The 26,674-nt window shown below is 34.0% G+C and overlaps 1 protein-coding gene across 1 annotated transcript in view; it reads right to left on the reverse strand.

The window, feature by feature from the left end:
- The window catches only part of TRDN (triadin), a 386,087-nt gene that overhangs the window by 14,632 nt on the left and 344,781 nt on the right, over window positions 1–26,674 (reverse strand). Inside the window, exons 28-37 of the mRNA XM_034990493.1 lie at window positions 26,009–26,056; window positions 24,206–24,253; window positions 22,975–22,992; window positions 20,911–20,955; window positions 18,512–18,532; window positions 16,719–16,745; window positions 15,940–15,978; window positions 15,547–15,582; window positions 14,725–14,769; window positions 12,099–12,122 (exon numbers count right to left, since the gene is read on the reverse strand). Coding sequence (XP_034846384.1) covers window positions 12,099–12,122; window positions 14,725–14,769; window positions 15,547–15,582; window positions 15,940–15,978; window positions 16,719–16,745; window positions 18,512–18,532; window positions 20,911–20,955; window positions 22,975–22,992; window positions 24,206–24,253; window positions 26,009–26,056 — 351 coding nt within the window. The remainder of the gene's footprint in view (window positions 1–12,098; window positions 12,123–14,724; window positions 14,770–15,546; window positions 15,583–15,939; window positions 15,979–16,718; window positions 16,746–18,511; window positions 18,533–20,910; window positions 20,956–22,974; window positions 22,993–24,205; window positions 24,254–26,008; window positions 26,057–26,674) is intronic.

A 26,674-nucleotide genomic window follows, 5' to 3' on the forward strand; every position in this document is an offset into this window, starting at 1 on the left:
GTCGTGAACCTGTGCAGACAACAAGGTGAAGCTGGGAGTTGAAAATGTGGTTCCAGAGCTGATAAGGCAGGTTAGGCTTCAGAACAATTTGGGGTCTTATCCACAAAGAGGTGGATAGCAAGGTATCCACATCTCCAATGTAATTTGGAGAGAAGAAAAATTTCAAGGAATCCACATTGATGGCATAGATTGTGATTTTTACTTTTCTTGATGATCCCTCTGAGAAAGAGTGCGAAGAGGAGGAAAGAGAGCTGAGAATGGAAGAACTAATCCTCTGGAGAAAAAAAAAAAGCAGCAGAAGCCCATCCTGAGGAAATATGCTCAGACTGAAAAAAACAGTCTGATATGAAAACCAAGAGAGGAAAACATTTCAAAAAGGACGAGAGACCAACAATGTTGAGTGCACCAGAGAACGGGGAAGAAGTGAGAAAGATAAGCTCAACAATTAGGACGTCTGGGTTGAGCTTTAAGTGCGTTACTTGAGGAAAATGTTGGAGGGCAATACTCAAGTTGCCTGAAGAATTGGTGGGAGACATTTCAGAAGTGTGATTGTAAATGAAAGCAAAAGTACAACTTCAGGAAGCAGAAGGAGCAAGGAAAATTTCATCTGAGAAAAGAGTCTGAAGATATCTGCAGGTGAAGGGAGGAGGGTTTATTAGAGCGAGAACTGAAGATGCAGGATGGAGGGAGCCAGCATCGGGGGAGGCACGAAGGGATGGATGATGGAGTCAAGGAGAAACACGGAGTGATAAATCTTGGGTGAGAAGCAATACCTCCACATCTGAACATGGGAGCGTAGGGGTGTGTAAAATAATGGGAAAGGTTAAAAGAGATTGTAATTTGGAGAGAAGAAAAATTTCAAGGAATCCACATTGATGGCATAGATTGTGAATTTTACTTTTCTTGTTTTTAAAGATAAAATTTCCTAGGTAGTGCCCAGCCTGCTCTGTGTACTCTTAGCAAGCATGATAAATAAATAAAAACTACCTAAATAATGCATACATGTGTACCAGCAGTTACTGCGTGTTTATTTCTACTAGCAATCTATTCTGATTTGTGCAGATTTTCAAGAAAAGCTGGGATCCTAAAGCATCGACACAAAAGTAACTTTGCATGGATTTTTTTTTTCATTTTCACTCCTCTTATTTTATCTAATTCACTGCATCACTTTGTCTCTATAGAAATACCAAAAGCTTTAAGGTTTTTTCTCAGTGGATTTGCTGAATTATGTGTAAATGGTTTGATGGCATATTATATCCTAAGAGTTAATATATTTTCAAGAAATCAGAAGAATCCATGGTAGTTTAAAGCAGCAGTTGATAGCCAGTTTATTTTCGTTTTCAGGTGTGGAAGGCTCCTCTATACTATTTTTTTTAAATGATCATGAGTTTTAATAATTTTTTTTTAAATTTTTTATTTATTTGCGAGAGAGAGAATGAGAGACAGAGAGCATGAGAGGGAGGAGGGTCAGAGGGAGAAGCAGACTCCCTGCCAAGCAGGGAGCCCGATGTGGGACTCGATCCCAGGACTCCAGGATCATGACCTGAGCCGAAGGCAGTGGCTTAACCAACTGAGCCACCCAGGCGCCCGATCATGAGTTTTAAAGAAAATTAACTGCTACACTGAGCAATATCCACAGAATTCTTGAGATTGACCTCAGGGGGTAATAAAGAATGCAGAGACCAGTCACATTTTGAGTTTTGCACCAAGTGAAGCCAAGGGTGTTCAATAAATGTATGCAATCCTCTCTGAGTGTCTGTCTTGTCAGTCTGAGGATAAGACACAACAGTCTTGAGGGCAAAGTCAGAACAACTTAACATCACCAATAAATGAATGAGGCCGCATTGCTGGAACCCAAAGACTGATAATCCACAGTGACAAACATTTCACCAAGTGTGCCTTATACACAGACTTTCTCTGAGGTCTAGCAAAAAGAGTGATCAGAAGAGGTAAGCACAGCAGCTGGTACCCATTTAGAAACTTCAACCAAGTTACTGTTCCAATTTTTTTCTCCTGAAGCAAAATTTCCATGAGCATAATCACCCTTGCTCTAAAAAGCGGGGTTGTTTTAAATCCACTCCAAAATGAATAAGATGTTTTTTCTCATTATGATTTTACCTTACCGTGTTATCCAATTTGACACAAAAGCTTAGTAAGTGAAACCTGTTCCTAACTAGGTAAAGTAACACAGCATGCCATAATCATTACCATCACCATCATGATCACATCACCCTCATGGATGCCAATTAATAGTCACTTATTAGACACCAATTATTATTTATGCACGTACCATTTTATCTTATTTAATCTCCCCCAAATTTCTTTGAGGTAATATTATTATTATCCACATTTTAAAAATAAGGCTATCAAGCACAGAGATGTTATGTACCATTCCCAAGTTTACACAGCTCTTAAACTAGTTTCCCTGTTATCAGCCACTACCCGATAATGACTTCCGTATTTCTATCATGAATTTGGTGCTAATTTGTTTTTAACAAAAACTACATTGATATTAGTATTCATCAGCATTCCATTCCAGCAAGTGATCTCCAATAATATTCCACCCCAACAAGGGCCCCCAACAAAACAAAACAATAAAAGTCAGTCATTGTATAGAATGATCATTTTTAGGAAAAAATATATATCCTGAAATAAGCTTTAAACTAAATGCTATAAGAAGGTATATTTTCCTTTTTCAAAGGTTTGTGCATATATGTATTAACTGAGAATGGATTTGTTTTAAGGAAGATGAAATTTAGGATTCTATGATTAAGAATTGTCTAACGTTTTAATAACAAATTCTATACAATTGCCAGGAACTAGAACTTCAGGGTTTCGCTTTTTAATTTAATTTAATTTAATTTAATTTCACTAAATTAATTTAATTTAGGTAAGGATCTGGTTAAAACAAGATTTGTGGAAAACATTAAAAAAGCAACTATTGGACTCTAATTCTACTGATAACATGATAGACAATATTAACTAAAAAATCATACTTTTTGTTGCAGTGCTGGGCTCAGAGGAGGTAAAGGAACCCTCCAGAATCCTCCTTCCTGCCCTGAGTGGGGGAAAAAGAAAACCTGCTGATACATGAAATGGTAGGTCACCCTATGGACAAGTGCTTGGATTAAAACTGGAACTCAGACTCTAAATGTGCAAGGAGCAAAATGGGGACAGAGGCTGTGAGCCTTTGCTAAGCCAGGGATGGTGGGATGAAAATATAACTGCCTCCTGGGAGTCTGAGAAGATTGCAACACAGTATTTAAATCCCTTCCAAATCCCCTTGTAAAAACAGATAGTGAGGCCCATGGACAATATTTATAACCAAATGAAATGAGCCCTAAAATGCAGTGGATCGAGACAAACAAATAGTCAAAACCTACCAGGTATTAGTGTCTGTAAAAGAGGAAGCAGAGGGAGACAGTAGGGAGTCTGAGAGACACCCCAAACAGGGAACCCCCAAACAGCCAGGAGGTACTTTCTGAAAAGTGAGTAATGATAACTTGATCATCAGCTGAAACTGGGAGGAGCTTTGCCCAGTTCAAGAGCTGGTGAGCATAAAGGGTTCACCATGAGGTCTGAGTGTAGGTACCATCAGGTACCCTGTGACCTTGGGAAACCTATGAGCCAGGGCTCACTTCCAGGACCCCCCAAATGGTAACAAACTGCTAGGAGTGGAATAAAAGTTGAGCAGGACAGGGACAACAGAGACAAAAAAAGTTTCATTTAGATAAAAGTGAGTATGAGCTCATCATCAAATTTCCAATCACAGAAAGAAAAAAAAAACCATCATGAGGGAGAGTCTGAAGAAACAATAAACAACTTTACATAACAAAGTACTTCAGATGCTGAAATTGTTATGCTCAAACTTTAATATAGATATGAAATGTTTTAAGAAATAAAATATGAATTTAAAAATAAGCCCAAGGAATAGATTATGACAACCAGTAAGACTTGAAAAGTAACTATTATAATAAAAATATAAATTATATAAAATCTCACCAGATGAGTTAAATAACATATTATTTATTTATTAGTGAACGTATGTTAAAACTGATCAAATTACACTAAATAGAGCATAGAGAAATGAGGAGATGAAAAATTTGAAAAGAGATCTTGAAAGAAGAAAAGGTGTGCATACCTAACATATTAATAATCAGCAGAAGGATAAAACGAAGAGATAATATTTGAAGAAATAATGGCTATGAATTCTCCAAACTGGTAAAAGAAAAAACAGGACTCCATGTGTCCTGGAGGAATTTTGCAGTAAAAAGAAGCTCTCACTCCATAAACTACAGTGAATCTGCAGTGGCTCAAAGGCAAAGAGAAAATATTTAAAGAAGACAGAGAAAAAGATAGATCACATGGGAAGGAATGACAATTCGACTGGTAACAGAATTCCCCGGGGTTTGGGGAAGAAGAGAAATCAATACAGTGAAATAATATATGGAAAGTGTGCAAAGTTCATAACCAGTGACCGAGATTTTGTGCAACAGGCTTTGGGGAATGAGGATGATTTAAAGACATTGTCAGATAAATAAAAACTGAGAATGCTTTCCACCAATAGATCTTTGCTCAAGGCACTTCTAAAGCAGGCGCTGCTGGAGAAGCATGATGTCAAAACCAAGTCAGAGATGCAAGAGAGATGGTAGCATTGACTCTGAGAAACCTGGAGGGGAAGACAGACACATATTGATGGAAGAAATAATACTGACACAATTTGACATTCAGATTCTTTGAAAGGTTAGAATTAAAATATTGAACAAAACTGGCATGAAAATCAGCACTGGATGTGATGAAATTTAAATGTTTCAGCATCCTTCTCTTGTTGAGAAAGAGGGTGATTTATAGTCCTTTTATTCTTTGTGCATAGTAAAATGTCAAGGGTGACCACTAAAGTAAGAGAAATAGAGTGTAGTCTTTCCAGATAAGGAGAGACTAGAAGATGGAAAATAAAAACACATTTAGGGAAAAATGCTCAATTTGTAAAAGACAAGAAAGAATATAAAGAAGTATTGAGAGGGCATGAGAAATATAAAACCAGTAAGATGGTAAGAACTAGTTGAAATTCATCAGATTAAAAGTGAAGGTAATTGTACTGGGTAAAATAAAAAGTAAATTTTAGCTTTATGTTATTTACTAAAGACATCTAAAACAAAATGTCATGAAAAGACATAAAATAAAGGTTTGTAAAAAAAAAAACCTGATAAAATACTAACCAAAAGAAAGCTGGGATAATTGTAATATCAGATACACTTCACTTAAAAAAAAGGTCATTTTACTTACAAAAAGATCATTGTATGGAATACAGAAGTTATTATGGGGCATCTGGGTGGCTCAATCTGTTAAGCATCTGCCTTCCGCTCAGATCATGATCCCCGAGTCCCAGGATCGAGCCCCACACTGGGCTCCATGCTCAGCGGGGAACCTGCTTCTCCCTCTCCTTCTACCCCTCCCCTTGATCATGCTCTCTCTCACTCACTCTCTCTCTCCAATAAATAAATAAAAATCTTTTTAAAAAAGGGCTATCATAAAAAGATAAATGTTCAATTCACTAGAAAGATACAGTGAAGCTTGCATAGAACTTATAAAACAGCTCCCGATATAAAAGTTGATAACACTATAGGGATAAACTGATAATTTTCCATCATAGTGGGAGATTTCAATATAGTTTATTCAATTATTGATACTTCTGATATTCAAAAAATTAATGAAGATACAGGGTAATTGAAAAACAATGAAGCTTGACTCAATCAATATAGAATCACACTTCCAACCATTAGAAAATGCACATTATTCTCAATGACATATGGAATATTTACTAAAACTAATAATATATTTGTTCATAAGATAAAGCTCAACACATTTTAAAGAGTAGACCATTTTCTTTGACCACTACACAATTAAATTAAAAACTGGTTAAAAGAGGATAATCTTTGTGTAAGACTGTTGAATCACAGACCTGTACCTCTGAAACAAATAATATATAATATGTTAAAAAAAAAAAAAAAGAAGAAGAAGATAGCAGGAAGGGAAAAATGAAGGGGGGAATAGGAGGGGGAGACAAACCATGAAAGACTATGGACTCTGAGAAACAAACTGAGGGTTCTAGAGGGAAGGGGGGTGGGGGGATGTGTTAGCCTGGTGATGGGTATTAAAGAGGGCACATACTGAATGGAGCACTGGGTGTTATATGCAAACAATGAATCATGGAACACTACATCAAAAACTAATGATATAATGTATGGTAATTAACATAACATAATAAAAAAATTTTTCTTTAAAAGTGGAAAAAAAAAGAGGATGATCTTTATAATTCCCACAGGTTTAAGTTCTAAAACTTCCATATAAAATACTAAAGAATTTATTACAATGGAATTAAGATATACTTGCAACTGAATGAGAATGAAAATACTACGTATAAAAGCTTGTGGGATGCTGCTGAAGTAGCATTTAAAGTTGCCTTATATGCTTATATTAGTAAAGGAGAAAGGTAGAGACTAATAAAATAAGCATCCATATTAAGATGTCTAAAATCTTAAATTTAAGATGTCTAAAATCTTAAATTAGGAGCAAAGCAAATATCTATTGATAGTAAAATAGATTAAAATGTGTATATTCACAAAGTAATATACTATACAGCAGTAAAAATGAATAAGTTGTAACTACACTAAAACACTGATGAATCTGAGAACATAACATTAAGAGAAAAATATCCGAATACATCCTATAATTTGATATATATGAGAGACCAACATGTGAAAAAATTAGAAAAAAAATCACCTTAATTAGTCTGAGATGACATAAATTGATTTAGAAATGAATTAGCCATTAGTTGAATTCAATCACCTTAGAAAAGATCATTAATTTAATTATTTATGAAAGGGAATTATGGATAATATCAACATAAAGCAAAGCATGCTCTTCTTGTGTTTAAGAGTTTATGACAATTAGTTCTTTTTGCCACTAGATTATAATTTTATACTTCATAGACTCGTTAAGAGTTTGTCTTAAAAAGTGAAATATTCTTTCAAACGGGAAGTACATACTTATTAGTAAATTCTGGCTTTTTGAAGTTCTTGAAAATTTTCAGAGTAGGGACATATAATCAATACAAAATAGGTTATACTTTTATTATGACAAATGATACACTTTAGTTAGTTTATATTCTTTCAGAGGTCTTTAACCTAAGTTATATCAAATATATAAATTATAAATGCTATAAACGTTTATCTCCTTGTTTATTTTTTATTTATTTTTTATTTTTCTAAAAGATTTATTTATTTATTTTTAGAGAGAGCGAGAGTATGCAGGTGGAGAGGGGCAGAAGGAGAGACAGTCTTAAGCAGATACCACTCTGAGCATGGAGCCCAGATATGGGGCTTGATCTCAGGACTCTCAGATCATGACCTGAGCAGAGTCATAGGCTTAATAGAATGCACCACCCAGGTGTCCCTGCTTGTTTAATTTTTAAGCACCTTGTGCTTATTTAAATTTTCAGACAAATTTCAAAATAGCTTAATTCTGATATCTAAAATATTAGCTTAATTCTGATATCTAAAATATTTAATATTGATGCAAATTACTTATTAATATACCATATTTATACAAAAAGAAAGAAAATGTAGAACCAAAAAATGAATGAGTGTTTTCAAATTTAGGAAGCTTTACAAAGCAAATCACAAACATAAGCTATAAAGGAAGTTGTCTAAAACATGGAAATCCTGGCTTGTCCTCTGCTGGGCTTGAGTTTCCTTAAAAAGTAATTAACTTCTAGAAAAGATTAAATTTTAAGTATATCCTTAAAAAGTTAAATTCATTATCTTTGATATCAAAATTATATCCCAGAGACTTTATGATGATCCCAAACCTGTCTATGCAGATAATTTTGGTGAGTTGCTAATGGCAAAATGCTCACTATTCATATTTAGAGAAAAATGTTACAGAAGAAGATGCCAAAGTTAAATTTCCACATAGAGTCATCTCAAGAATGTTCTTACTCTATCACTTCTTTTAAAATACTTATTTTAGGGGCGCCTGGGTGGCTCAGTTGGTTGGGCGGCTGCCTTCGGTTCAGGTCATGATCCTGGAGTCCGGGGATCGAGTCCCGCATCGGGCTCCCTGCTCGGCGGGGAGTCTGCTTCTCCCTCTGACCCTCTCCCCTCTCATGTACTCGCTCTCTCTCATTCTCTCTCTCTCAAATAAATAAATAAAATCTTAAAAAAATAAAAAAATAAAAAAAATACTTATTTTAGGGGCATCTGTGTGGTTCCAATAGTTAAGCGTCTGACTTCTGCTCAGTCCTGGGATCAGCTGCACATTCAGCACTCTCCCTCTGCCCCTTCCCCTGCTTGTCCATGCTGTCTCTCTCAAATAAATAGAATCTTTTAAAAAAATACTTATTTTAAGGGGAAAGCCAACCTATCTTTACTTAAATGTTGACTACCAGACAATAAAATCAAAAGAATTATAGGTTTTTATAAAAATTTTTTCCTTGGTACCCCACACCCATTGTTATAAATACACTGTCAATGTCTCAGCTATGTCAAGAGCCTTGAATTCCTCTAGCTGCCAATCTTCCCTTGGCACCATTTGCCTTTTAATAATGTACGTTTTCATTCCTCTGTTTTATTTCATGTTTTGCCTTTGGGCAACTTCCTGGGGAGTAATGTTTTTGGATGTACAGTTTTTTTTTTTCAGAAAACTTAAAATATTAATATCAAATGGTTGTGCCATTTAAAATTCAAAAATGTGTTCATTTTGCTTTTAATTTTTAAGGTAATAGATCTTAAATATAATACAATCTAACATCCCTTGATGTCTTCCTCTGAATTCCATGGAAAGCAAATTATTCGTTATATATTTATCGTATCTATAAAAAATACAGAATGAAAATCAAATGGACATTTAGAATCAGAAAGCCACAGCCTTTAAAAAAATACATCCACAAAAGCAAGCATCAATTAAACCATAATCGTCTGTGAATTATGGAAAATTTGATTTTGCAATATTACTTTCACTGATGTAATAGAGAGACGTTCATGTATTGCTGATTCTTATCAGTATCTTCTTTATTCCTACAATAAAACCCCAGATATTTGAGAATCCAGTCCACCCGGATGGTTTCAAGCATCTCCATCAGAGTGAACCAGGATTCAGGAGGTGATACCTCTGTTCTGTTTTATACTGATCCTTCTCCACAAATTAACCTTTTCTTCCTTCCCAGCCAAAAAATCTGGAAATGAAGGACAGTCTCTGTGCGTCTAGTACCAAAGCAGAAAAACCAACCTATCAGAAGTAGAGGACTTGGTCCCGTCCAGAAGACAAGAGATGCAGGCACTGCACTGGAGTTAGAGAATGTGGGTGGAAGGGAGCAATGGGCTCAAAGCAAAAGCTATTTGTGAACCTCCTTTATGAAAGACAAATAAATGACTGAAAGATAAATAAGAAGTCTGACCAAAAATAAATACGCATGTACATAATGTTGAAAAGAGTTCAGAAAAAGAACAATGGATCTTCCGTTTAAATTATCTTCAGTATGTTTTATTTGATAAATATCTGAAGGTTTTGATGATTGCTTCCAAAAAGGCATGATAAAAAAATATGTGCTATAGAGAATATAATCTTCATGTGTGCAGCAACCAATGTATTAAAATGTATAATCTCAAAAAATTTTTTTTAAATTAAAAAAAATAAAATGTGCCATCTCATGATGTCCTTGGACATTTATCTCCTATAATCCGTATGAAAGAGTAGACATTTTTTTGGTCACACTTTTTTCTTTTCCGTTACTACTCTTATTTCTTATTTACTTCTTAATTAACCTTATTTCATCCCAACAATTCCATTTTACTCCCTTTTATAAAGTAAACTACAGTTTTCTGTGGCAGTAAGTCTAAAGTCCTCTGGCCTGCTGGATCTCTACCTCATAGAGATGTTTCACCCTACACGTCCTTACGTCTACTGCTTTCTGACACTAGCCCTTAACTCCAGACAACTCTTCTTTTGATGGCTTCTACATATCATGCTATTTCGGTTGCTGACTTTGAAATACAGAAAAAATATATATTGGCATCTCTCCTTGGTCCCTGGCATAGAGTTTCTAAATCTCCTGGGTGATGGAAGAGTTTTTGTTCCCATGAGGCAATGCTTGGTGGGCTCCTGGATGGGGGCTGGTCATCAAAAAGACCAAGCCATGATTAGAAGCTGGAAATTTTCAGTCCCATTCCGCATACTCCAGGAGGGGAAGGGGGCTGGAGATGGAGTTAATGATCAACCATGTGTCTGTAATAAAACCTCCATAAAAAAATCTCAGACATATGGGGTTCAAGGAACTTCTGGGTTGGTAAACACATCTACCTACAAGGAAAGTGGCTCACCCCAACTCCTATGGTTCCTTTACCATATCCTTTATTATATAATAAACTAGTAATTGTAATTAAGTGTTTCTCTGAGTTCTGCAAGCTGTTCTAGTAAATAATTGAATCCAAGGGAGGAAGTCACGAGAACCTCCGATTTGTAGCCATGTTGGAAAGAAATTGTGAGTAACCTAGGGACCTACTACTTAAAATTGGCAACTGAACTAGGGAGCAGTCTCTGAGCTCTAAACTCAGGGCTCCAAGCCCTTAAACTATGGGGTCTGTGCTAACTCCATGTTAAGTGTCAGAAGTGACTGAAATTGTATGACACCTAGCTGGCATCACAGAGAATTTCTTGGTGTGGAAAACAAAAACCAAAAAAACAAAAAAACCATACATCTGGTGTAGGAAGTGCTGGGACCCTGGTAACTGCTGTGAAAGTGAAGAGACAGGAGAAGTGAGTTTTCTCTTTACATCACTTCTCTCTATTTCCAGTTATTCAAAGCTAACCTTCTTCAACGTACAAATTCTGGAACCCCCTGCTTCATGAAGTATGCCCTGACTACCTTTGACTGTAGGGGAAGAGTGGAGAGCAGGATTGTTTTAGAGGGCTTTCCTGAGGATCACGTGGGAGCTTTGCCTTTGCATCAGTGAGACGATTCTGCACCCCTGTAATTACTCTCCTTTTTTAAATCCCGGAAGCAAGTCCACGTGGGGTTCTATTATTTGTAGTCAAAGAGCTTTGAATGAGATATGTGACAAGTACCACATTTAATGATTGTCTTGTACTGTCCTCAGGAGCGGTGGGCACAGTAGGAGCACTCAATAAATACTGAGATCTGCTCTGTCCAATGCAGTACTCACCACACGGGGCTTTGGGCTACTGAAATGTGACTAGTACCAACTGAAATGTGCTGTAAGTGTAAAACACACGCACAACTTCAAAAAATGGTGTAAACTATCAATATATTTCTGTACTGATACATAGTAAAATAATATTTATAGAGAGAGTTAAATAAACATTAAAATCATTTTAACATTTTTTAACCCTTTTAATGTATCTACTAGAAAATTTAAAATTACATGTGTTGTTCGCATGATTTTACACAAGACAGCACTGACTTAAAATGATGTTTTTTTAAATCAGGAAACATGGAGGGAAGATTTCTATTTCCCAAAATTTTAGGAACTTACAGGAAAATTTAAAGTTTACCCTGTATATTTAGAATGCCATTGATATTTTAGAGGGTATTTTCTGAGGGTTTTGTCTGTTTCCGACATACGAGCTTAGATTCACTACTAACTATGTCATTCTTCTCAGATATACAATTATATTTAAGTTAATGAACATTGGAAAACATCAGCAAATAAAACATCATTGCTCAACTATATATGCTGTACAGCAAATCTTTAGCGATTGAAGGTTTAAGGCAGAAACAGGATTATTTTATTTCATTCTCCTTCAACCACTGAAAAAATTCATGTATTTGAACGTAAGTCACTTTCATCTTCAGGCTTGAGGACATGATAAAGTATTTCTGTTACAAGGCATCATTTCAAATAACATAGTGTTTTTAAGTTTCAACATAACTAAGTTTAAAAGTTAAATTCCTGTCAGAAGGTTTAGTACGAAATGACTCAATCTCTGAACACATTAAAATATAAATATTTTATGAATTTCAGCTGGAAATTTATACTGTGTGCCAAAGAGAATTTATCATCAATACAAGCAGTACTTACTTGATACTCTTGCAGGCTTTTCTGCTAAAAAAAAAAGAACACAAGTTTTGTTTAACTCAGATAAAATGCAAAGACATTATATTTTGATGGGCCACATGAAGGTTAACTAATATCTTTAGACTTCCTTATTATTTAAAAATTAATGAAAGAATGTAACTATTGCCTGAGAACATGGATCTTTGAATATATTAATAGCTTTTATGTGAAATATCAGAAAAGCTATTAATTACTGTAGATGTCACAACATATTTATACTTTTTAAACACTCTTACTAAAATCAGCAGGATCTTTGTTAAATTAAGTGTCTTGGTTCAACTCTAATTATAGCCAACTTGAGTAAAATCACTTTGTATGATGTAATTAATCTAAATATTTGTTTAAAGTTTCCAAATTCCATAAAATGTATTATTGAGAATTATTTTCCTTTCAAAGATAATAAGGACAAATAACTAAACCTTAAAATGCAACATGCAAAATCAGTTTAATTTTTTCATAACTATTTGTCTATTAGTTTCAATGAGAAACCATAATTCTTCAAAGTAGCTTTTTTTTTACATTAAAGTATATGTATGTAGGACAAAAATATAAGGTGAAATGATTATCCCAAATACTCTAACAGACATTCTAACTTCTTGAAAAATAAAAAAGATTGGTAACATCTACTTTCTACCAACATTAGGCTTTTTTTTTTTTTTAGTATAGTTGACACATAATGTTACATAAGTTTCAAGTGTATAATTTAGTGATTTGACAAGTTTATACATTATGCAGTGTTCACCACAAGTGTAGCTACCATCCCAACATTAGTCTACTTTAAAGGACTGGGCTTGAAAATATACATTTTTAAATGAATCCGCATTACATGATTTACTTTGAGACTTATAGAGTTTCTAATATAAACCCAAGAATTACAAACTTACAAAAATTAGTTAATGCCAATAAAATTTTTTTTCATTTGAGGTATTTATGGTTTTAGTGATAATACAGTCACATGCCTCATGTATAAAATTACAAAATAACATGTTATTTTTCCTTTAAAAATACTATCACTGGCTAAAAGACAGGAACTTAAATAGGAATACAATAAACATTTATTGAAATACAATGAACCATACGTTGAATGAAGGAATGAATAAGAATGTACCTGTATTCTCAACTAGCTCAGGGTTAGTTTTGTGCTTTCATATGTAATAATTTGTCCCGTGTATTCATAATATGAAGACCTTGGAAATGATGGACTCTGGATTGGTAAGAAGGTACTGTCCATCCAATAACCAAATCCCTTGTACAGCCCTCTAGCTATAGTTCGAACAGACCACTCCCTTGGGAACAAAGTTGGGTACATTTATATTTTACCTTTGGGCTGTTCTGATTAGTAGAAAGCTTCTCCTATGTGTGTTACAGTGTGATGGGGTAGTGAAATGTGATTGAATGAGTTCAACTGTTAAGTCTTTGGCGTCATACTTGGAGCCAAATCCTTTCTCTACCATGTAAACATTCTGAGATGTTAGACTTCCTTCATCACACTTACCTCATCTTTAAATTGGGCATGATAATTGGGCCTGTGCTGAGGATTAAATGAACTAATAATAGGAAAGGATGTACCAATGAATTTTTTAAGTAACTGGTATCTTCTCATTCTTCTGGCTAATTATCTTAAAAGATGCTAAGCAGTATTTTAAAAGTTAAGAAAAAAATATAAAATTTATGCCCCTATATGCTTCTCCAACTTTGGCTTGTCCTTATTCTAAATTTTACCCTTTAATATTACTGGTAACTATATGTCTAAATTACTAATGACTATATGTCTAAATTATATGTCTACATATGTCCTGCCCTTTCAGATATCCATAATACAGTAAGCAGAAAGAAGGAACAAGTGAAAAAACAAGACTCATTCCCCCTCCCCACACACTGGAGTTCTATACGTTTACTATGAATGAAAACAATTGTTCAATTACTGCATGTTTATTTAGCATCTTAAAATTTGAAACATTTAAATTTCATTACATTTTGAATTAATTAGATTTGTTTAAAATTATATCACCCAGACTACATAATTCAGTTATAACATCCATTTATAGTTTTTTGATATTCAATATCACCAAAATAGGTCATTCTCATTTTAGATAAAGGACATCTTCCTGCCGTGCACATTCTGGCCTTTTCCCCTCTACCAACCACTTTTTGTCTAGGTGGAATTAATTTAAAGGGCCAACTTTAGATAATAAAAAATATATTTATGACATTGTTTATATTTATGTAATACATAAAATATTTCTCAGCTCTATCTGTTTTTACAACTATATAATTTTTGACCTTATTATGCATATTATGAGAGTCTTTTGTAATAGAGAAATTTATCTTCTGGTATGTGCTGGAATATTTTATTGAATGTTTATGTTGTTAATGTTCTAATTTCTGCACATCTGCTAGCTTTCCACTGAAATGTAAACCTCCTCTAGATTTCCTACCTGTCCACTTCCTCTGCTACTAGCAGAAGTGTATAAACGGTAGACTTCCTTGCTTTAAAATAATTTACTGTTAATATTAAGTGCAAACATAATTTAGGCACCTCCATACCAACTTAGCATTTGGAATATTTACAAAGTTGATTCAAGGTTACCTTTTGTCACGTTGTGTGATTGAAGACTTTCTTTTCTTGTTGAGACTGTCGATAAGGAAAATGTAAATTAAACTATGAATTTTTAAAGGGAATTTTCATAAGAATTTTGGCTCACTTCAACTAACTTTGGGAACATGGGAATAATTTAAATATTGTACATATTTTCTCAGGGTGATTTAAAAAGTTTTTCTCTTCTTCTAACACTTAACAAAAATAAATGTCACACCAGTAGAGATTGTTTTGTTTGCACAAACAGAGATTAACATGATTGCAGTGATTACAATTTAAATTAATGAGAATCCATGTATGATGGGTCATTGCAAGTAACTGAATTCAGGGATAAACCAAAAAGACCAAAACAAACCTGCCCTATTATTAACAATCCTTATGATATGTCTAAGAATGTCTTCCTTTTGATCCAATAGAATATTTCTTTGATAAGTAAGGCCTTTGTAAGTTTTTCAAATAACTACATTGAAAATCAGTGATTATCATATTATATTTTGTAGTTTGCCAAATAAATACACCCAGTGTTAAGAAAACAAGCAACTTTGTGATGCAGTTTCTGAACTTGTTGCTCACCAATGGCACGACCACACATGGATGCACACAGGCTGGGACTGGCCTGCCCTCCACTCTTTCTTCGACAAGGACATTACCACGTATCCACTGGCTAGTTTCTACATTTCTTCTTTTAATCACACTAGCGCTCATCATGTACACAAATTAAAGTTTTATTTTAAAGTGATATAAATAAGCCTCGACTCAACAATTTTGGCTTCAGGGCTTTGCATTATGCTTTTCCATCTTTTAAAACATTACCTTTTTCTTCTTTAAGATGTTTCATTTCTGCTTTTTCTGTAGAGGAAAAAAAAGGTAATTTTGAGTCACCTATCATTTATTCATAGGTCTTCCTAAGGTTTGGAATTAAATTTTGTGTAGTCAATGTTCACAATTCAGGCATTATATGAAAAGAATTCTATGCTGTTAATTTGGAAATAGCAGAACCTACATTTCCATTCTCTTTAGATATTTAACAATAAGTGATACTTACACTCTTGCATGGAAAATCCTACAGTGAACTGCAATTCTGATACGTGCTTTAAAATCTCTGTCCACATGCTTTTAAATGATATAATTTGTATAATTATGTATTTTTTATTTCTGTGTTTTTACTGTTAATTTGGTGTACATGTATTTAAATGTCATCTTTACCTTTACTTTCTTTTTCAGATTTTTCAATTTTCTTCTTCCCTGCGGGGGAAATATAGCAACAAGAAATCATCAGCTTAAAAAACATGACTTTCTTACTCAATCTTGAAGTAAACAGTTGGAGATGGGACTTAATCCCATAACTGGAGAGGGTCAGGTCTCCGCATTTTCAAGATGTGGAGGAAGAGTATACCTCCTGCGTGTGAGAACATATATATTTTTGTTATGCTTGGTTACTGGGCTTATACTCAGTCACCTGGATGGCAGAGCCCCCTCCCCTTTTCTCTTTGTCTTTGTTTTTATGTGCTTTGAAGGAAAGCTAGAGCAGGCCATGAATTTATGAAGTGTAAACTAGTAACAATAGGAGAAACATCCAAATTTTCAATTGTTTTCTTTAGGAAACAAGAATTGAACTGGTGCTATGGATGCTCAATAAGAAAACTATGGAATAAAAACAATGAGAGTTGCAAAATATCTCCATGCTTTTCAAAACAGTTTCAGTTGATTGATGATTTTCTTCAACTATAGTTATCAGACAAGAAAACCAGTATGTAATGAGTGACAACCACGTATGTAGTGGGAATGTGGCATACGTTATCTTATTTAATATTCTTCACGAGCCTTTTGGGAAGTCATTTTGTCTGTCCTACAAATGAGGAAACCATGAATCTGAGCTGGTTAAGGGGTTTTCCCAAATGTTACACACCTAGATAGAGACTCAAATTTACATATAGATGTTTCCACAGATCTGTGTTACCTCCTTTGGGAAAGTAAATATTTACCTGATTCTGTGACTTCTGATGTTTCCTCTTTAGGAAAAAAAAAGAAAAAGAATATAGTAGAAAAAGAAAAGGAAAGAATAGTTTTGTATTTCAGTAGCAGACAATTGAGCTTTATCTCCAGGTATTTCCTTTTAATTCCACTAGTAATGACAATAAACACATATGCTCAAAATGGCAAAGAAATGCACTGATAACCAGTATCTCTGAAAACTGTAACTAGAAATCTATTTTGAAATTAGAACTACTCTATAAACCAATCTAAAACATCTATGCCTGTACGGTAGAATTAATCAGTTTGAAGTCCTTTGGTTGGTTTTCTTAATTACAAAATTACAAATTATAAATCTCTGCTTCACAAACTTTTAACTTGATCTTCATATATGCATGCATGTGTTCACTCACTGAATATTTATGAAGCAACTTCATGTATAAGATGTTATACTAAATGTAATGGGTGGGGTTGTGGGATGAGGTTGAAAAATATCACAGAAATAAATTCAACTCACAGTGACTACTGTCAGAGCAGTGAGACAAGATATAAAATGCTACTTATCTTTAGTCTATGATAATATAAAACCAGCCTCTCTTTTTGTTCTTTTAGTTAATGCATACACCAATAATATTTTAAAATATAACATGGCAGGTTTTTAAAAATATATTTTTCCTCACAGTTCAGTTCAAGTGAGAACATTTCTATAAACCTGATCCATTTAATTATCAGTCTTCTATAACTTCTCTGGAAGCTATATGCAAAATTCAAGAAAAATTGATTAAAATATTTCATGATAATGAGGATGAAAAATGAATAACGTTTCACAAACAGAACAGTATTTATGTCATTATGGTGATACGTCATATTAGCATTGTAGTTTTGACTTTCAACCCTTAATTTTTGCAATACTCTTCATATCCATAGCAATAATAAAAACTAAATGTACTAGCGATTTTCTCCAACCCAAAGGCAACATTTAATATTTTAACATCAAATTCAATTAGAAGAAAACTCTGGCTGTATTTGTAAAGAATCTGTCACGATACTCTTAAGGAACCAGGTTATTCCTTGGCATTTAAGAACTTTAGATACAACTTCTAGATACACTTTTGATTGAAATGCACGTATTTTTACCCCAGGTTAAAGTCTGGGTCATAATTTAACAGTATTAAATAATAATTTCATTTTTATGAAATTACATAAAACTTCATAAATTTTCAAAACTGTTGCATATGTATTTTTGCTTGGAATGTCAAAATAAAACAGATTCTGAAATACTAAAAACAACCTACCTTCATGCTTTGAAAAAGTAAGATAATAAAAGTCTAATGTGTTAAGATTCAATAATTGGAGACAGGTATTATGTGTTCTAAATTTTTCTTAACCCAGCAGTGACTATTAGAGGAATCTCCATACTGTGTTTACTCAATGCACCCTAACAAACAAATGGAAGTACATAAAAGAGAGATAAACCACTTTTTTCCACCCAGGCACTAGTTATATTGGTAAATGTATTAATTACACAGGCATGAAAACAGGAAACATTTTTGTCATTCCCTCACATATCCTGGTACAGTGTAATATATCTAATAGGTGTTCAATAAAGACATGTTCAAGGATTAATGAATAAAATACACACAATATTCTTTGTCAGTCAGAATCATTTACATAGGTGATGGCATACTGGCTATTGCATGAATAAACATACTGTCTTTTTTTGGCTGCACATACAATTCAAAGAGATTATAAAATTGAAGTAATTAAAGAGCAAATTCTTAAAATTTTGAAGTGGTACACTTACTTGAAGTTGGTTTAGGTTTGTCTAAAAAGTAAAGAAGAAAAGAAAACCAGCGATCATCTTCCACCTATAGGTAAAATATCAACCCTTTATATTCCTATTTCTGTCTGTTCAAGTTAAAATAGGAATAGGCTAAACATATTAAAATGAGCAATAGAAAATGCATTTTGAATAATTTTAAAGTTATATTCCTAGTGAATTCCCCATAGAAAAAATTACAAAGCTTTTGAATATAGAATCTTCTTAGTCTCTTTATCCCTATGAAACCTTATTTTTTTTAAAAGATTTTATTTATTTGAGAGAGACAGATAGGGAGAGCAGGAACACAGCAGCGGGGAGAGGGAGAGGAAGAAGCAGGCTTCCCGCTGAGCAGGGAGCCCGATGTGGGGCTCGATTTCAGGACCCTGGGACCATGACCTGAGCCGAAGGCAGACGCTCAACGACTGAGCAACCCAGGTGCCCGAAACCTTATCTTTGGTTTGATGCAATATGAATGCTCACAATAATTTGAATGCCTTACTGCTTCTGAATAGCATAAAACGCATATTCTGCCATCATCCTTTCAGGATACATTGTTTAAGTCTCCCAATCCTGTATTTTAAATGAAGAAACTGATTTAATAAAATCTCAGGAAGAATGGGGGCACCTGGGTGGCCCAGTTGGTTAGGCCTCTGACTATTGGTTTTGGCTCAGGTCATGATCTCAGGTTCCTGAGATCTGGCGCTGCACTCAGTGGGGAATCTGCTTCCCTCCTCTCCCTCTGCCCCTCCCCCTGCTTGCGTGCTCTCTCTCCCTCTCGCAAGTCAATAAATCTTAAAAAAATTTTTTTAAATAAATAAAATAAAATCTCAGGAAGAATAAATAAGTGATAGGTGAAAAGCACAAAACTATACCATCTAAGTACACGATCTCTTTCTCTGATATTCTTTGTCTTCTGAAATTATTAACAAAAACATTAATTATGTAGTCATATACCTAAAGACCCACTTATTCATTAAAAAATGACAATATATGGTCATGATGGTGAAGAATTCAGATCATTCAAAACTGGGTCAACTAATTCAAAATCATTAACAGTGGCAATATAAATTAATACAACTTATATCAGGGAACAATTAGAAATATTTATAAAAATTCCATTGGATGTATCACTTCACTAAAAAATTTTACTGTAAGAAATTTTACTCCAAAGATAAATTCACAAAACTAGATTGGTAGATATATTTATTTGAATATCATTACAAAAAGCCTTTAGACAACTTAAAACACACCAGTCAGAGATTAGTTAAGTAATCTGTACAACTATACAATAGAATACTATTAATGTGGAAATTCTTCATGTGCTGAGATTAAACAATTTTCAAAATACATTCTTAAATAGAAAAATCTAGGGAAAATGTAATTTATAGTATGTCATGATTTGTGTAAATAAATGAAAGTGGGGATATATATGTATTTATTTGTATATATGTATGTGTATGTGTGTATATATGTATACATGCTACGTATATATATGGCTAGAATGAGACAATAAGAAATAACAGCAATTACCTAGTGGATATTTTGGGAATGGGAACTGGTAGAACAGGAAAAAAGAGAGGAGAAGGAGGAATATTTTCACAGCCTCCTATAGGGTATGCCTCAGTGTTTGAACCAGGCCAGCTATCATATTTTTTAAAAATCAAATAGTATTTTTTAAAGAATTAAGCTAACATTTTTATATTTTATAGTTAAGAAAAGATATCAAGTTGAAATTCTTGATTAGTTTTCAGTAAAATGTAATTTGTGTAATTTGGCAAGGTATTTTACAATACTATAAACAGTGGATCAACTTAATCAATATGACAAATGACACTAATATTGACAACAGTGAAAGGGCCTTGTTAATTACGAAGGCAATACTATTTTGTTAATACTGCTGTATTATAACCATAAGAGACTCTTAACTATAGAGAGCAAACTGAGGGTTGCTGGCAGGGAGGTGGGTGGGGGATGGGCTAAATCAGTGATGAGTATTAAGGAAGGCCCTTGTGATGAGCACTGGGTGTTGTATGTAAGTGATGACTCACTGAATTCTACTCCTTTTTGTTTCAGGAGTAGAATATAGTGTAAAATGTAATATTACACTATATGTTAACTAACTAGAATTTAAATAAAAACTCAAAACAAAAAAATACTGTTATATTATAATAGCATGTTTGACAATCCTATACGTATTGGTTATAATAGTTAGCAAAATGTATGATTGTCAACAATAACACGACCCTTATGTCAGATAAACTAGATCTTACTAGAAAACTACAAGCCTAAGCAGTACTAGGAAATAAGATGAAAAGCACTTACATGCTTTGTTTTAATTTTTAATTTAATAAAAATAGTGAATTAAGACAATGTAAAAGCACCTGTTTTTATAGATGGAGAGTCCTTTTCTTGGTGTTCAGCTTTTTCTAGAAAGAGAGATTAAAATTAATTGGCAATCTGTGGACTGTTTGTATAGAAAGCATTTCTTATTTATGTGTTTGCAGGTGATCCTCAGTTTATGTGGGAAGCATGCCCTCAAAGTCATTTGCATGTTGGAACACAGAAAGCACATTGTCATAGAAACACATTATAAACAAGGTCAGGTTCATTCTCAGGGCATCCTGTAAGACAGTACAAAGGTACCAGCCCTCTTGGGACCATGGGGTATAGGGAGAAAAAGATAGAATATGACAAAGAGGAGAATAAAAAGCGGATTTTTCTTTCTGTGCTGAAGGTAGAGTCATTCCTTGGGGATACTTTAAAGCAGATGACATTTGCCTTTGGCATTTTACAAGCTCCCCTTTTTACCCCTCTGACTCCTTCTAGTTCCTTTCCTGCCAGTCAGAAGCAGTTTGTGCTGGACACTAGTTTCTTGTTGAAAATTTAACCTGGGCCCGCCCTATATCAGAAAGTATCACATTTTGTATTTTCATTTTCCTGGTCCACCCTCTCTTTCCAGGTCCATTTAGAACTCTCACAGATGGTTCTCAACTGAGTCTAGGACAGGACAAATGGAATCAAATGTGTAATTGATATTCCTCTTAGCCCTCTGAAAAATATTTGAAATAAAAATAATAGGAGAGCTCTCTCTTTCATCAAAAGTGGAATTTCAAATGAAGCCATTACAGAGTAGGATACTTTGAATGGAGTTGAGAATAGTTGGAAATAGAGCCGATCACTGCCAAGTATTAGTTCTTTCTAAACACCCCCAGGGTTAATCCTTCTGAGCTATTATTGATGTTTACCTGTCCTTTTCTTCCCCCCACTTCTGAATTTGGAGATTCTAAAAGTACTACCATTTTTCCCCAACGTCTATGCACCAACAGTGAAGTAGATGGGAAGATGCAGGACCTATGTGGTCATAAGACTAAATCAGATATTTGTAAATTAGGGCTTGACAGCATGTAAGAATAAGACTTTCATGAACTCAATTTGCATAAATGTTAATATTATATGAACATGCAAAACAAAATAAAATTGAAAAGATGATATTCAACTTATTAAACTGGCATAATAACAGCCCTGCAAAAGTATAATGGATTACAGTAACAATAATAATATATAACATGTATTCAAATACATGCCACAGGTTCTAGAATGTGAATATATTCTTTTAGGCTGCATACATTTGCACCTTATCTCCTGAAGCCACTTATATGGTTTCCTAACTGATCTCACCACATTTATCTTTGGACTGTGTAAATCCATTTTTCATATAGGATCCAGGGAATATTTGACCAACATACTTTCACTGAAGTTGTGCTTCATAAATACACAACATTCAAGGACCAACATCACAATTTGGACACAATTTTGGACTTATTTACTACCTGTGTGATAATGAGCCCATGTTCATGCCTTTCTGAGTCCAATAGTCAGCTTTTAAACTCTGTCACTGTAATTCTAAATCATTCCTGAGCAGTAAAATGGATGATCTTTTAAGTTCATACTCATTAGAAAAGTTCATGATTTTAAGGAACAAATGGCAATATGATTATAATCTCATGGATTTCTAACTACCAAAGTCTACCTACAGTATAATAAATGCTACTTAAACAAACCAAAAACAATATGTGGTTCATGACACTGATGATTGTTTCATTTTCCTTTGTTATTCATTACGTGTGTTTGAGAGGTTGCCAGTTCACTCTAACTTCTTCGTAGTATTTTATAGTCTACACGGACTCGCTCTTGTAGGATTAGTAATAGTGATACAACTTCCAAAGATTTCTTCTGTATAACTATAGCAAAGTATTAATTAGTAGTGAAAGGCAAAGATGTCAAATCAAAGCTATAGCAAAACGTTATTTTATCATCTATACAGGTAATTTAGATTAAGGCAACATTAAAATTAACAATTAAAGAGAAAAAAAAAAAACAAGCAAACTGTTAAAGTTGAAATAGCCAAGCAATGCTTTTCAAATTTTATTCTTTTCATCTCTTACTTGCTGGTTTGGGCTTGACTGTTGGAGAATGGGGAAAAGTAAATGGCATATTGATGAGTGCAAACCATTGAAAAAAATAACTCTAGCTTCTGTATTTATTTCTTCTTAGTTTTAGGTTCTCTTCTTATATTAAGCTTATTCCATTCTCTCTGAGCACTATTATTTCACTCTCAGCAAATATATCAATCACACAGCTTGCTGAAAAATTATGACACACAAAAGGTATGCAAAATTTAAAACAATCTATACATTTGGCACACAAATACATTGGGCTAGCTTCTTGATAATCCCCAAATACCCATATAACTAAATGAGATCCTCAGGGGGCCATATTAACACTTTAGGGTGCAAATTAGAGGAATGCTGAAATTATGAGCTTTGACAGTGGCTTTAATAGAGTACAAGGAACATGTGAGGTGATGTGTAAATGACCTTATAAGGTTTCTTTCTTTCTTATGTGTTAATAGTCTATAATTTTATAAATAATTAGTTCTTTCCTGAATTCTATTGTATTTTCCTCTGAGAAACTGTATTTAAATCTTGATTAGCATGATTATCTTAGTTAAACTGAAGAATTACTTCAAGACTTTTTCCTTTGAAATGATTTTTTTAGTAAGAAATGGGACTTTATTAACTGCCAGTTGCCCAGGTGGGTAGAATTTCCATCTTGGAATTCAATGGAAGGGATTCAGTGGTTTAGGATGTCAATTGATATGACATTCATTCATCTCTATAGGAAAGAACTTCAGAATGGCAAGAGTATGTGCACTCCTTTTTTCTTCTCACATGAAATACTGAGAGATGGACTATTTTAATAGTATATGTTCATACAACCACATAACTGTTTGTGAAGCTCTCATGAAAGGACATTATTCTATCTAATACACAAACAGCAGATTTCATAGTTTTGGATTCCTGTGATTTTAAAATTTGAGGAAGGGCAGTTTTAAAATAAGATTAAACACCTAGCAGTATATGATCATCAATGTATTACTTGGATTACCTCACGAGCTATATGTAAGTTTAGATCAATCCCAAATAATTAAATTACATCACTCTGTATTCCATTAATTTTATTGATTGTATCTTTCAGTTATTTACAAGAATTCACAATCTTAGAATTTATGGCACTAAAACTCTACACACACCAGTGAAGATGTGTGTGTGTGTGTGTGTACCCACATAACATAAAGCTGATACACAGAAGGAAAATATGAAATATCATATTTACCTGTTTTTTCTATAGTGGTAGCTTTTATCCTCTTGATAACTCTTTCTTCTGTGATATGAAAAAATGTTAACACAAGTAGAAAATTTATATGCATCAGTATAAAACAGTGACATGTCAACTTTGATATTTTGTATTCTCTTTGAAAAACACGAATACTGAGAAAAACTTAGCTGTTTTTCCAGTAAAGCAGCAATTGATTCTTCTATTCAAATGGGATGGAGCACAAAGAAAATGCGTCCAGCTGCAGACATCCTTTGCAGCTATCCTGCCATAAAAGTTTTCCAACTGGAATCATCCCCTGACCTGCCAATATACACTCTACCCCTTGCCTTCACTGTTTTTCACTGTATTTATCTACATAGGGCTTGTTTCATAAAACAATAATCCTTTTTTAATAATTGAATTAGAACAGGAAGAAGCAATTTTATTTTATTTTTTTATTTTTCCTGTGCAAGATTCCTCCCTGGGAGCCCAGAATTAGCTTAGTGACCCAAGTTTTTTATGGTACAAAGCTGGGGAAGGGCAAAAGGGATACATTTATGGTATGTCTTCTGTCCTCTATGCTTTTATAGATGTAGTCAAAGAGATTTGGGTCACCGTAGAGAAATTATTACAATCATCGTATGTAAAATTAAACTTCTCAATAATATAGCAGTGGGAATAAGTCAATGAGAAAGTTTCTCTGGGAAGCAGAATTTAGAGTATGAATATTACCACTAAAATAAAAGAAAGGTATGGCTGGAAGACAGTGTGCTTGCTGCACTCTCAGAGACTAAATTCTCTCACTCTCTGTATTTCAGCTCAAAATGACTGACATTTGGGACAGTCAGGAAAGTAACGGGAAGTTCTAAAAGTTATTTCTAAAGTTCTGTCTCTAAGCTGGAGACAGCTATTCTTGGCTCCTCACACCCCAGGTCTGCTTTTCTATTCCTGCTGGTGTCTCATATACTTTAAAGCATAGGCAAATGAAATCAAATGGACTCAAATCCATTTTAAACAGTTTGTCTACAGTAAAAACTTTGAAAGTGTAAGCAAAATATTTCCTAAGATATGCTTAGAGAAATTATGTTTTTAACTTATTAAAGATTCTGGCCTAACCACATTCATAACTTTGGCTAAATAATTCAGCCTGGAATGAAGAACAATATTCTACAGAATAACTGAGACTTGGGACTGCCTCCAAATTAAACTCATATTTAATTAGTGTAAATGAAAACTTAAAAGTTTTTATTCTTAAATAAAAAACAATTGATAAATTTGTTTTGGTAAGTTCTGTGTGTCTTTTTATGAGCAGGACACACTGGCTTATCTCTACTATCTCCAAAATGTAATTACAACCAGGGATGAAAACCAAAGAGAACAAGGCAAAGATGGAAGAAGGAAGGAGGGAAGGAAGCAGGGAGAAATGTTGATTTCCTATTCTTGGGATTTTTGGAATCCAAGATGATCATGTTTTAATGAGCCATTCTGAATTATAACTTTCCCAAGGATATCTTGCCCCAAACAGGACAGAACAAAACAAACTATAGAGCCCATTCACCTGAGTGCTGGCGGTGATGATCTTCATACTAAGCTAAATCTCTGATGGGAAGGGACAGACTAGCTACCTAGTTACACTTGACAGGTCAAGTCCTCAGTTCAAAACACATTGTGAAGATGAGTGAAATTGGAGATGTTCTAGAAGTTGCATGACTTAAGACATGAATCATGCCTGAAAACTTTAGATTCCACATTAAGCTCTTCATCCTGCTGAAACCGGAGCAAGAAGAGACAATTTGATACTAAGGTACCACCTCCAAATACCTGGTTTCCCATGAGAAACAGTCTTTTCTGGTTTCACTACGTCTTGTTCTGAAAATAATAAAAAGAAAATCTTTTTGGATGTTTAGAAGCTTTATAAATTAACGTATGGTGATTTTTTTTTTTTCCTGTTTCATAGGCCAGTGAATAACAGACAGATTTCAACAAATGTGTCCATGGAGAAAAACTGTGTCTAAATTTCATGTCATTTTAATTTATACGAAAAACTTAAGGGTTTCCTTTGCATGAAACAGTATACCAAGAATTCTTTTTTTTTTTTAAAGATTTTATTTATTTATTTGAGAGAGAGAGAATGAGAGACAGAGAGCACGAGAGGGAAGAGGGTCAGAGGTTAGAAGCAGACCCCCTGCTGAGCAGGGAGCCCGATGCGGGACTCGATCCCGGGACTCCAGGATCATGACCTGAGCTGAAGGCAGTCGCTCAACCAACTGAGCCACCCAGGTGCCCCCAAGAATTCTTATTTACATTTAAGTACTTATAATTTCCAAAGTATAGGTTGTAATAAAGCATAAATGCCAAAATATAGATAGCAAATATATATTACTGAAAATATTTAAAACTTTCTTGTCAAAAGTTATTTTGACAAGATGAAATTAATGTATATACTATGTACTTGAGTTTTTTCAGATGAAGTTCAAAAGGAAACAT

The sequence above is a fragment of the Mirounga leonina genome, unplaced genomic scaffold (genome assembly GCF_011800145.1).
Source record: "Mirounga leonina isolate KUSES-001 unplaced genomic scaffold, KU_Mleo_1.0 Mir_53, whole genome shotgun sequence".
Taxonomy (NCBI): domain Eukaryota; kingdom Metazoa; phylum Chordata; class Mammalia; order Carnivora; family Phocidae; genus Mirounga; species Mirounga leonina.